Consider the following 13,732-nt stretch of genomic DNA (forward strand, 5'->3'; position numbering starts at 1 on the left):
TCCCTCTTTCTCGTCCATTCACAAAGCCTCATCTCTCACGCTGCTCGCCTTGCTTTCCAGTCCGAGGCTCTGGCTCCTTCCATAGTTCGACCTATCAACGCCTTAGACAAAGCTCATTACGCCGCCCCCTTCCATTCACACCTGCCGGCTCTATAGGCGAAATTAACTACCGAGGCTGCAAAGGTGCAACCTCTACTCCCAAGGAATTTACAATCTAGAGGCAGAGAAGGACCAATTCATAGATTAGATAATATGGTACAGGCAGCTAAGATTACTTAACATAGTCCGCCTGGAGATTCAGGGAGAGCTTTCTGATGCCTGAGTTGCTTTGAAGGCAGACGACCTTTACTCAGGTGGAGAGGGTGGTAATGGAATTGCAGGTAAACCAGCATAAGCAAAGGCACTAAGAGGTGAAGCAAGGTGGGATCTGCCAGAACCGCGAGAATTTTGGCCATCGAATATAAAGGGTAATTTGAAAGTTTCAAGGAATACAGCGGTATTCCTTGAATACCGCTGCGGCTAGGTTGTGGAGGAGGGCCATTCCAAGAAGCCTTAATTATGCTCTGTAGGGAACAGAGAACCATTGCAAGATTTTAAGTTGAGGCTTGTTGTGATCATATTTGTGTTTTAGGTAAATTACTCTGGTTTGCAATATAAAGGGTACAGCCGGAATAACGCAATCTAGGTGAGAGGTGACAAGGAATTAAACTGGGGCAATTGGGTAAGGGACTGAGAAAACAAAATAAACCCTGCTAATAATTAGACCGTGATTTACACATACAAGGCCAGGGACAAGACCAAAAAAAAGTGTTTCTCCCAAGGACAGGTTGCGACTGCAAAAGGATTAACAACCCCCATCTTTTGATAATTGGATAACTTCCCTGGCTTACCTTTTTCCCTCTCTCCTCCAAATCAAAATTACTGAGATACCCAATTACTAAGCTGCCTGTTTCCCTAGTCCCTCCTTGAAATCATTCAGCAGAAGCCCAAACTCTTCATAAACTGCCCTACTCCCTCTTAGAAAGACACTTGCAGTAACAAGCCTCCAAGTGGAGCTTGTCCAGCTCAGTGCATCGGTAATTAGGGACATAGACTTTGGAGTTGGATGGACTGGGAAACTCAAGGCTTGGCTCTCTGATCTTGAGTAAATTCCTAATTTTTTTTTTTCTGGCCGTCCTAACCACTGGACTGCCAGGGAACTCCCAGTTCCTAATGTTTAGTCTTCAGTTTTCTCATCAGTAAAAATCAAGGGAATGCTATATGTTGGCATAGTGCCTGGCAATAGTTAGTGTCCCCAAAACTTTATCTGTTATTAACGGCAGCGGCAGCGTGAAAACTTCCCAACCCCCTCAAGAGTGGGTTAGGTACTTGTCCTGCGGGTGCTCTCAGCACAAGTATTTCACCTTTTATAACACCTATCACACTATACTGTACTTTGTTGCCTTCATAAGACTGCATCTGGCACTAAATCTTAAACTTCTTGAAGGTGAAGACTTGGCAGTTACGGCCTCTAACTAGAGAATGCCCTGGGTGGCACAAAATATAGCTGTGCAAATCTCCAGTTTTGCTGGTTCCTGTGACCAGGGCTTATGCTGAGAATTGCTGCCATTCTGAAAGCATCAGTGTTTGGGTTGCTGTAACATTTCTTATGAATCAGACCAGACTTTCATGTCAGAATAACTAAGAATGTCTTCTAGGAAGATACTTCTAATTAAAAAGGGATACAGATTTCGATTTTATTCTATTATGATTTAGAAATGAATGCAAATCTCCTTTTATAGAAGTTAGAGGTTTATCTTCAACAGTTAACGGCTGCGTTCATTTTCATGAATAAGCTTAAATTGCTCAAGTTAATTTCATTACAGAAGTTACTCTAAAAGCCAATTCCATTTCCAAACTACAGTTACCATCATTTGAATTCGATAAATCATAAGATAAAATAAGGTATGTAAAAATGTAATGCAAAGATACATTCTACTATGATATTCTGATAAATAGAACAAATTTATCTTTGTTCTGCAATGTAACATGTATTTTCTATTTTTCTTGGTGCCTGAAATACAACATCTACTTATTCTCAAATATATATGTTTTGGTTTATCCCCTCTCTATGGGAAAAGGCCTAAACTTTTGTCTTATTTTGTCAGTAGAAAATAGCTGATTGTTCTTAAAAAGTTAAAGAAAATATTTTACTCATATAAATGATGTAATAGATACTGCTATTACTAAATATGAGGGTTTTGTTTTGTTTTTTTCTCGGACCAGGGATCAAACCCGTGTCCCCTGCAGTGGGAGTGCGGAGTCTTAACCACTGGACCACCAGGGAAGTCCCTAAATATGAGTCTTAGTTATTATAAAGTGACCAAAGAATGATCCATAAATGTATTTTTCATTTATTGCAAGCATAAAGGGAGAGCAAGAAATGTCTACTTTCTGAATGCCAGGTTGGAACTCTTTAAATTAATTTGTTTTTTTTCTTGCTCTAGCAGGACAATGGTACTAGGACTCACTGAAAGGTCAATGCAGAAATTCTCAGGAAAGAACATTTCATTTCTCACCTACCATTAATTTCAGTATTAATCACCAGATTTATTCAAGGACATACAGTGGGGTCTCAAGTCCTATCCAACACTCATTGCTATGCCAAAGGCTTTATATATTTTCTAGATTACAGTTATCACTTAAAATAGCAAGATAAGATACTTATAAATGCATATTAATATGAAAATGCATGCAAATCTATATTTGTGCAACTGATTAAAAGTTTTCTTTGGAGCAGGGAACTATCCAGTGGTAGTTATTCTTTATTCAATCAATTCTTATTCAGTTATTAGTGAATAAAGTTATTCTTCATTCAGTTAATATTCTTATTGATTCTTTTGTCCAGTGATAAGCTCAAAGCAACACAACTCCTGGAATGGTGGCAGAGTTGATATCCCCACCTAGAACTGAAACCAAAGTACCATTTTCGAAGAGTAGATTGAATTTGATAAGCAGGGATCAAAATGTACACAGGGACAAGTGTCTTAGTCTGTTCGGGCTGCCATAACAATATACCAAAGACTGGATGGCTTATAAATAACAGGAATTTATTTCTCACAGTTCTAGAGGCTGGGAAGTCCACGATCAAGGTGCTGGCAGATGGCAGATTCAGTGTCTGGTGAGTACTTCCTTACTGATTCATAGATGCCCATCTCTCTGTATCCTCACATGGTGGAAGGGCTGAGAGAGCTCTGGGTGGTCTCTTTTATAAAGGCACTAACCCCATCATGAGGGCTCCAACCTCATGACCTAGTCACCTCCCAAAGGCCCCACCTTCTACTAGCATCACATTGGGGGTTACATTTCAATACAGGAACTTTGGGGGGATACAAACATTCAGTTCCTAACAACAAGAATGCATTACTATTTACATGCAAAGTAGCCAGTATTGTTAATATGTACTAATTACATGGTCAAATTGAGCTTATTTGCTTAATTGAACTGTAACCATTTTGATCAATAAAATTTTGCATGAAAGAACTTAAAGTTGAATTAAAAAGACAATAAAACATTAAGTAGAATAGGTATCAAAAGTGGAGTCTTCTAGTGAACAGAAAAATACCTAAAGTGATTACAATACTGTAGTTTTGCTAATACTGTGCCAAAAGAATGTGTCCCCAAAGTGAGCAAGGGAAAGACATCTTCCTAAACTTTTTTGAGGTGGATGCCTGGTTTTAGAATAGCCAACCTCACCCTAACCCATGTAGCCCTGGGAAAGGAGAAAGGGGCTAGAAGCTTGCCCTGATGTCAGCAGATTGTGCACTGGTTCCATAGTGAGCTGAGGAGCAGCGGGTGGATCTTTCCATTCCTGCCTCTCTAGTAAATCCCTCATGAGTTTTCCAGTCACTCTCTGATCTCACGTTGTCTCGCTAATTGTATAGATACCTTACATGCTCAAAAAAACTAATAGGAAGAAAAAGTCATTAAACAAATATTAGTAGTGTAAAGAAAGGGTTTTATTATATTATTTAATGAAGATAAGCAGCAATTTTAGTACAGAATTCTTTCTCAAGCCCTTTGACAGCCCTCAAGCCCACTTTCCCCCTTCATGTCTAGGAAGGCACAAGTAAAACACTTTTTGGAGGCAGAAAAGACTTGAAAAGTTTCCCCTGAGGGTGTATCAGTAGCCAGGGAATTTACATCACCCCCTTGGGGGTCATCTGACTAATGCATGGAAGAAACCACATCCCCAAGGCAGTTTCCATAACCTCTGCAGAGAAGGTGACCAAGAATTTGTCATGCAAAGCAGGACATGGTTGAGAGTGAAAGAGGGTGCTGTTAATAACTATACCAGAACACCAGATGTAAGTTGATCAGGGGTGGCCAGCAGGGACACACCCTATGAATACATCCTTTGTATCTCTGAGATAGAAGGGCAAGTCAGGCATTCTGTGAGTCAATTTGGAAGGCTCACTGCAATTGAATTTTGCATTAAGAATTTGCAAGAGACCTAGGAGGGAAGCCTGTGTGCCCTGAAAAATGCATATCTTGTGTGTTTACCTTTTAAAAATAACTATGGTTTAAAACAGAAAAAATATATAAAGTTAACATAACTTTTCCCCCATATTAATCTTTTAAAGGATTTTATTCATTTCCTAGAGCATATATGCTTCCCTTTTCCAGAGAAGGCATGAACTCTAGAAGCAATGCCTTTACCCCCTTCCTTTTTTAAGAGCAGAGATATGCCCCCAAACTTACACATACAACTCCAACCCTATTTTTTTCCCTACTGAATTTATTAGTTATTTTTAATGGTGGTAAAATACACATTAAAATAAAATTTGCCATCTTAACCTTTTTCAGTGTATAGTTCAGTAGTGTTAAGTATATTCATCCAACCTTATCTTGCAGATCGGATGACTAGCATACTAATGAAAGAAATATACTAGTAAATGCAGTATTGAATTTGAACACAGGCATAGGCAATTAAAAACATTCCACATATTTACAAGCAAGGGCAACAGTGGCATGGATTCCTCAGAATATGTAGAATTATCTAGGTTTTAGCCTATTTGACAGGTTTCTTTCCCTATTATTATAGCAAAAGTCTTCTAAATGTTTATTTATTTTATTATTTATTTATTTTATTTTGGCTGCACCAGGTCTTAGTTGTGGCATGCAGCTTCTTAGTTGCGGCACGCGAACTCTTAGTTGCGGCATGCATGTGGGTTCTAGTTCCCTGAGCAGGGATCAAACCCGGGTGCCCTGCATTGGGAGCGTGGAGTCTTACCCACTGGGCCACGAGGGAAGTCCCTGCAAAAGTCTTCTAAACCACTGTATAAATTAGGAGATTTATGTTGATCACCTGCCTTGCACAGAACCTCAACTAATGAAATAAAGTTCAGATAGTTTTAAAGGGAAGTCAAGATAGTTCTGTCATTGTGGAAAATATTGTATTCTATGAAACAATGTACAAACAATTCAAAATAATATTATAAACCATAGACTATTATATTACTAGCCTTTTGAAAAGTATTTCTGTAAATGGATCATGAAAGAATTTTAAGTTCTAGGCACTTAAAGCTTTTTCTTTAAAATATTCTGCATATGCTTTCTATATGATCAAGCCTTTAAGTAAAACATCTGACTTTCAGAAATGCAAAAGGATTTCCAGATATAAGTAAACCCTTGTGTTTTTAGGATTACAAAATATTTTTTCTTTTTTTTTAAATAAATTTATTTTATTTTTATTTAGTTTTGGCTGCGTTGGGTCTTTGTTGCTGCGCACGGGTTTTCTCTAGTTGTGGCAAGCGGGGGCCACTCTTCGTTGCGGTGCACGGGCTTCTTATTGCGGTGTCTTCTCTTGTTGCGGAGCACGGGTTCTAGGCGGGCGGGCTTCAGTAGTTGTGGCATGCGGGCTCGGTAGCTGTGGCTCACGGGCTCTAGAGCGCAGGCTCAGTAGTTGTGGCGCATGGGCTTTGTTGCTCCTCAGCATGTGGGATCTTCCCAGACCAGGGCTCGAACCCGTGTCCCCTGACTTGGCAGGTAGATTCTTAACCACTCCGCCGCCAAGGAAGCTCACAAAATATTTTTTCTATATTATAAATTGATAGTAAGTAATCATGTCCTGTACTAGTAATGACAAGTGAAAATCGAGGCAAATATACCCATTGAGAAGGCCTTATAAAAGAATACTCATTCATGTTTTAAAATAAAATATACCTAAAACCATAGCCAATGTTCAGCCAAGAAGTACCAATCTGGGTCCTGTGGCTGTTTCTGAAAAGCCTGCATTCTGGATGCTCAGTGTCTGTGCCTTACCAGTTGTTAAATATTTTGATTATCATCCCTACTTATAACTCTGTAGAACCACCAATTGATAAACATATCAGTAAAAAGACAGCTCAAAAATGTCACACATAAAAAGACATTACAATTACCAGCAGGTTGCTATAAGAGAAATCTGTGTCTCTTGCTGGTACTTAATGATAAACATCATTATCAATAAAAGTAAGAATTTGTTTACCAAAGAGCTTCCCTCAAAGACTAAGGAGCGCTGCCATACCAAGAAAGGCACATCCATAATTATTAAATGCAGGCATTTAGAAGAGTCTAGTTAGCAATTTTTAAAGAACTAGTATATATTTAAGCAAGATACCACCTAGATAATGGCGTCTAAGGGGGTCACTTGGCTGGTAGACGACTTGGGTTTTGCTTGTATGTTCAGCACATAGTCGTGAGGGAAGGATGAGCGGACAGTGCAGTTCATTAGGGGCTGAAGGGGGCGGAAGTTGTCCACCATTCTTTTCTCTTTCTCCCCCTCAGAAGTGAAGAGCAGGGTCCGAAATTGCTCAAGCTAGAAACAGGAAGCATAAATAATTTCAATAGAAAAACAGCTTTACTTCATGAATAAATTACTTTCATTTTTACTACCCTGAAACATTTGTCTAAAATTGGATACAGAAGGAGAATTTACTTCTGGGCAGGAATCCCTTCACTGCTGGACAGGGAATAAAATGTTGTGTGAGGAGAGTAGCAGGACGTGGTGAAGCCAGTGGGGCACTTGGGATTCAAAGACTGGCGATCAAAGGCCCTGTCCCCCACGTATTAGCCATGTGCCAAGTCCAAGTTACTTCATCTTTGGTTCTCAGAAACCTCATCTTTAAATGGGCAAAAATAGCCAGGCTACAGGATAATAAATAAAAGGCTTGATGCATATAGTAACAGTGCCAAAAATGTTTTGTTTTTTTCAAAATTTAACTGAATCCTTAACATAACGTAGTCTTGATTGCTTACCGCACCTGGGCATTGCGGACAAGGCAATGCAGGTGGAGGTCTTAACAGGCAGTGGGGTGCCTCCTGCCAGCACTGTCCAATAGAACTCTCCGTGGTGAAGGAAAGGTCCTAATTACAGCAGCCACAGGCCACAAATGGCTGGCTGCTGAGCACTTGAAATGTGGCCATTGTGACCAAGAACTAAATTTTTAATTTAGTTTCAATTTAAATGTATTTATACTTAAATTTAAATGCCCACACGTGTCTTGTGGCTAAGGTACTGAACAGTGCAGCTCAGTATAAAAGGAGTGATCCCAAATCAAAGGCTTGTTTTCCAGTGTGGCAGTAGCATCAATCAGTAGCCCCTTGGCTTTCTGAGCAACCATGTTATAGAACACTTGACTTCAAGCCAGCTGGAAAAGCTCTTTGTAGCATTTTTCCTCACTCAATCAGGCACACTGTAGCTACAGAGAGGACAGCCTAGGGCACAGCAGGCAAGCATGGGAAGATTTGTCTGGATTAAAGACTTCAGGCCAAGTAGGCCAGGGACAAGCACCCAACACAGTGACCGTACTTGCAAATCACACATATACCCTCATTAATTAGGAACGTGTCTGAGTAGTTCAGGTTTATTTTTATTTGGCTAATTGCAAAAGATTAGAAATAGCCCAAGTATCAATAATATATTTCATTAGAGCTATAAAATGGGCTAGTATATAGCCATTAAAAATGATATTGAAGGTAATGTTTATTATCTATAAAATGTTCCACACATCATCGAGTGAAAAGAGCAACAAAATGGCATGTACAGAATGATTCCATTTTGTTCAAAAAATTGTATATATTTATATAGATGAAAGAACAGAAGGATTTATGTGTATCTGTATAAGTAAAAGACCAGAAGGATTTATCCAAACAATGATTAACACTTAGTGGTAAGATTGTAGGCAACTAGGATTATTGATGACAGCTAACATTTTTTTCTTACTGAATTTTCTATGTTGAAATTTCATTTGAAAAGTCCTCACATGGGCCACTGACCCTCTGATTTATTTATTTAATTTATTTATTTTTCAGTGTTATGTCAATTTTTAAATATGAAGGATAGTAGTGGAATAAATGTATAGGCCACCAAGCCCAGGCTTATGAGCAAACTCTGTATTCTGTCATTTGTTTATGGTGGTTTTCATGACACAGATTTTTTTTTTTTTTTTTTTTTTTTTGCGGTACTCGGGCCTCTCACTGCTGTGGCCTCTCCCGCTGCGGAGCACAGGCTCCGGACGCGCAGGCTCAGCGGCCATGGCTCACGGGCCCAGCCGCTCCACGGCACGTGGGATCTTCCCGGACTGGGGCACGAACCCGTGTCCCCTGCACTGGCAGGCGGACTCTCAACCACTGCGCCACCAGGGAAGCCTGACACAGAATTTTTTTTTTTAAATTATGTAGTCTACCTTACCAGTTGCTATCTCTGTGACTTCTGGTTTTGATATATGGTTAGAAAAGCTTCCTCCATTTGGATGTACGAAAAGATTTTCCTATGCCTATCCTAGTACTTTTATGGCAGTATTTTTAACATTTAATATGTCTGGAATATATTCTTGTGTAAGGTTTGAATGGTCAATCCAACTTTTCACCCCCAAATGTCTGCTCGATTGTCCCCATCGCTCTTACTGAATAATCTCATCTTTCCCTTTCACTGGGCTGAGATGCAACCTTTATCATAAACTAAATTCTCATATGTACTTGGAGATATTTCTGAATCTACAGTTTTCATCCTATGATTGATCTCTTTATGTGTGTACCAGTACAGCACTATTTAACTATTGAGGCTTTATAACTTGGTTGATTTAATCATCTTTCATTTTCTCTTTCACAATTTTCCCTGGCTCTTTATTTATACTTTTCTTTTTCCACATGAGGTTAGAAGTAGCATACCTATTTTAAAATCCTATTCGTATGGGCTTCCCTGGTGGTGCAGTGGTTTAGAATCCACCTGCCAATGCAGGGGACACAGGTTCAAGCCCTGGTCTGGGAAGATCCCACATGCCACGGAGCAACTAAGCCCGTGTGCCACAACTACTGAGCCTGTGCTCTAGAGCCCACAAGCCACAACTACTGAGCCCGCGTGGCACAACTATTGAAGCCAACGTACCTAGAGCCCATGCTCTGCAACAAGAGAAGCCACTGCAATGAGAAGCCTGCGCACTGCAACAAGGAGTAGCCACCGCTCGCCACAACTAGAGAAAGCCTGCGCGCAGCAACGAAGACCCAATGTAGCCAAAAATAAAAAAAAATTTTTTTAATAAATTTATATTAAAAAATCCTCTTGGTATATTTATCGGGATTACATCAAATTTATGAAGAATAAACAATTCATGGCCAATAACAACTTAAGGAGAATTGACATCAAAGGTGTCTATGATGTCTTCCTATTCAATAACATGGAATGAATTTTATCAACTCAAGTCTTTTGTGTCCTTTAGAAATGTTTTAAGTTTTCTTGTTAAGCTGATTCCAAGGTATTTTGTATTTTTTTCCATTATAAATAGCATTCTTTCTTCCATTATATCTTTTTTAAAAATTCATTTATTTTATTTACTTATTATTTTTGGCTGCATTGGGTCTTTGTTGCTGCGCGTGGGCTTTCTCTAGCTGCGGCGAGCGGGGGCTACTCCTTGTTGCAGTGCGCAGGCTTCTCATTGCAGTGGCTTCTCTTGTTGTGGAGCACGGGCTCTAGGTGTGCGGTCTTCAGTAGCTGTGGCTCGCAGGCTCTAGAGCGCAGGCTCAGTAGTTGTGGCGCTCGGGCTTAGTTGCTCCGCGGCATGTGGGATCTTCCCGGACCAGGGCTTGAACCCGTGTCCCCTGCATTAGCAGGCGGATTCTTAACCACTGAGCCACCAGGGAAGCCCTCCATTATATCTTTTAACTGATTGTGATGTATACATGTCCAGTGTACTGATTTCTAGAAATTAATATTGTACTCCACTAATTACTCAGTTATCTTTGCAGTAGTTCTTTTTGTTGTTTTTCTAATTTATTTTTTCTTTTCTGGTCCAATTATATTGACTACTTCCAAAATATAACTCAGTTAAAATTTAACATAGTAATTCTCTTTTCCGTATTAAGCATACTATATACTTTAGAACTGAGATCAATCTCTTTTATCAAGTTAGGGAAGTCTCCATACCTTCCTATTTTATTGAAAATTTTTTAAAAAACTGAATGTTGAATTTTGCTACTGCTTCTTAAGAATCTATGGAAATGATTATTTTTAAAATATATTTAGATTCACTGATATGATGAATTAATATCATTCGTAATATTGAACCATCCTTGCATTACTGGAATAACTACTACTTGGACAAAATATATATTTCTTCTTTTTTTAATTTATTATTTATTTTTGGCTGTGCTGGGTCTTAGTTGTGGCATGCGGGATCATTTTTTTCAGTTGCGGAATGTGGACTCTTAGTTGTAGCATCTGAACTCTTAGTTAACACATGCATGCAGAATCTAGTTCCCTGACCAGGGATTGAACCCGGGCCCCCTGCATTAGGAGTGTGGATTCTTACCACTGGACCACCAGGGAAGTCCCTTTTTTTTTTTTTTTAATTGGAGTATAGTTGCCTTACACTGCTGTGTCAGTTTCTGCTTTACAGCAACGTGAATCAGCCATATGTGTACATATATCCCCTCTTTTTTGGATTTCCTTCCCAGTTAGGTCACCACAGAGCACTAAGTAGAGTTCCCTATGCTATACAATAGGTTCTCACAAAGTATATATTTCTTTTAAGGTACTGCTGGCTTCTGTTTATAAAATATTATTTTAGCTTTTTTTTTTGGCCATGCCATGCAGCATTCGGGATCTTAGATCCCCAACCAGGGCTCGAATCCATGGCCCCTGCATTGGGAGCGTGGAGTCTTAACCACTGGACGGCCAGGGAAGTCCCTATTTTGGCTTTTTAGCTTTTTAAAAAACATATCCTTCAGACATACCAGTCTGTACATTTTTTTTTTTTTTTTGGTCTGATCTTTGGTGGGTGTTGGTGTCAGTTATCCTGGCTTCATAAAAAAGGTTCTGGAACCTTTTGTTCTTGTGAAAATGCTTTGTGATTAATTAAAATCCCATAAAGCAAGCATAAGCAAATATTATTGCAGTTCAGTTATGTTATGAATTAAATAGAATATGTGTATTAACATAGTAATCACCACTTAGTTGCTAAGGAAAAAATAGACTCCAGGGTCAAAACAACTGACTTAAAATTTCTGGACAGACATTGTTGGGTTCTGCTTTTATCCTGAGGTTCCATAGCAAAATTCCCTTAAAGATTTTACAGGATTTGAGCACATCCATTTTCAGCCTTCATTCTTCCTTTTAAAAGGGTCTTGTTTATGCAGAGATTCGTATTTATATATAAAATATACAATGCATAAAACATATGTCATTGTCAAATATGGAAGTAAAAAGCTTATGTTTCCTAAGTTTTACCTCTTCTCTCTAGTTAATTTGAAGCATTTCCTAATTCATATCCAAATTAACACAAGATGTTAGCGCATTTTAATAAAAATGTATGAGCATTACAAGATGTTAAAAACTGATGCCAAAGTTTGAGCCCAGCCTTGTTTTAAAGGGGCAGACTAGAATTTCCTTACATAGAAATGTGGAAAGAACGTACCTGATCACGATCAACCTCTATGGGCTGCTTCTTAATGATCCAAGTGACAGACTCAGAGAGTGGCGGGATAGTCAGGGACCCTGAGTAGGTCCAGTAATCTGAGCATGTAGGCATCAGACAGGAAGGGTCGAATGACCCAAATTCCACAAGCATGTCCTGGCCAAGAGAAGGGGTCATCGAGTTATCATTTTATGCTGAAAACCACTCAGGAATCAGATGATGTGGTGATGATTCTAGGGGAGTCTGAGGACCAGCAGTGGTCCAGATGAGCTCCAGGTACCTCTGGGCACCTTAGGACAGAATCATACCCATGCTTTGTTCCTGCAATTAACCATGTATTTCTGATAGTCCTCAGTGGGAACACAGCAAAAACCATTTTCTCCCTTCGTTCTAGTGAGCTTGTAGCAGGTGCTATCCTCTGAACTCTTTGGGAGGCATTAGGTGGTAGCTGGTGCATAAACAAGGAGGCTTTTCCTTTTCAAGAGAGATTAATAGAATTCACCTTTCTAAAATGCAGTGCAAATTACGAGGAGACAGGATACTGGACAGAGAGAGGGACAGAGGGGAACAGGGAGGGAGAGAGAGGAAAGTAGATGGGGGTGGAGTGGGGGTGGGGGAGGGAGGAGGAAAAGGAGGGAGATGGAGAGGGAGGGCAGGGTGGAGACAGAGGCAGGGAGGGGAGGGAAGACAGACTTGCAGAGAGCAGCCCCTCTGGGATTCTGAATATTGAACAATTAACCTTGACGGCTGGACAGAGGTATCCACCCTGAAGGATGTGGGTAATTGTTCTGTAAAGCTGGACAAGCCAAGTTTCTGTCAGACTTTTCTGTGCCCCCTACCTATGGGAGGGTAGCTAGAGCCCAGAAGGCTTCCCTGAGTGTTTGCACAGGACTGTGAAGGAGCAGCAGTCAGGAGCAGAGGAGGGGACTCATGTTCCTGAGTTTCTGAGTGCTCATTGGCATGGCAGCCAAACCAGAGCCGCCGTCTGTGCCCACCAACAGAATCATGTCTCTCCTCTGCAAAGTGTCCCAGGGCCAGGGGCTCTCTCAACACAAGCATCATAAATGGCAAGTTGTCTTAAGGGGCAGCTTTCAAAGAGAGCCTGAATTACACTGAGGTGAATTAACATTTTCCCTTTCAAAGTGCCATGTTAGCGTCTCCACTCTGAGATTAAAACATAAAATATATTTCAAGTGATTTAGGGGGAAAAATTACCTAATGCGTAATTGAAGCCGTAGTATCCACCAGTTTCTGTTGCTCTTTATGATATTTGCCTAGCTAAAGAACAATAGATGAGAAAATATTAAAAACAATTGACATCTCACTCTAGAATTGTAATAGAACGTGAATTAAAATCAGACACCTGGACTTCCCTGGTGGTGCAGTGGTTAGGAATCCGCCTGCCAATGCAGGGGACATGGGTTCGATCCCTGGTCCGGGAAGATCCCACCTGCCATGAAGCAACTAAGCCCATGCGCCACGACTACTGAGCCTGCACGCTAGAGCCCGTGAGCCACAACTATTGAAGCCCACGCGCCCTAGAGCCCACATGCAACTACTGAGCCCATGCCCCACAACTATTGAAGTCCACACGCTCTAGGGCCCACGTGTCACAACTACTGAAGCCTGCGCGCCTAGAGCCCGTGCTCCGCAACAAGCGAAGCCACCGCAATGAGAAGCCCATGCACTGCAAGGAAGAGTAGCCCCCGCTCGCCGCAACTAGAGAAAGCCTGCGCGCAGCGACGAAGACCCAACTCAGCCAAAAATGAATTAGAAAATAAATAAATAAAACATATTAT

At 40.4% G+C, this 13,732-nt stretch overlaps 1 protein-coding gene and 1 non-coding gene across 5 annotated transcripts in view; one reads left to right on the forward strand and one right to left on the reverse strand.

The window, feature by feature from the left end:
• Window positions 1–13,732, forward strand: part of CLTRN (collectrin, amino acid transport regulator) — a 79,034-nt gene that overhangs the window by 314 nt on the left and 64,988 nt on the right. For all 4 annotated transcript variants that reach the window (XM_033849807.2, XM_073798850.1, XM_073798852.1 and 1 more), the window contains exon 2: window positions 3,103–3,160. Coding sequence is in view for 3 of the 4 variants with exons in the window: in XM_073798850.1 (XP_073654951.1) it covers window positions 3,103–3,160 (58 nt within the window). In the remaining variant the exon portion in view is untranslated. The remainder of the gene's footprint in view (window positions 1–3,102; window positions 3,161–13,732) is intronic.
• Window positions 3,524–13,272, reverse strand: LOC101327084 (uncharacterized). Its single transcript, XR_012329140.1, has 3 exons — window positions 13,149–13,272; window positions 11,934–12,089; window positions 3,524–6,838 (listed from the first exon to the last, which is right to left on the reverse strand). It is a non-coding gene; the product is annotated as an uncharacterized protein (transcript).

The sequence above is a fragment of the Tursiops truncatus genome, chromosome X (genome assembly GCF_011762595.2).
Source record: "Tursiops truncatus isolate mTurTru1 chromosome X, mTurTru1.mat.Y, whole genome shotgun sequence".
NCBI lineage: Eukaryota > Metazoa > Chordata > Mammalia > Artiodactyla > Delphinidae > Tursiops > Tursiops truncatus.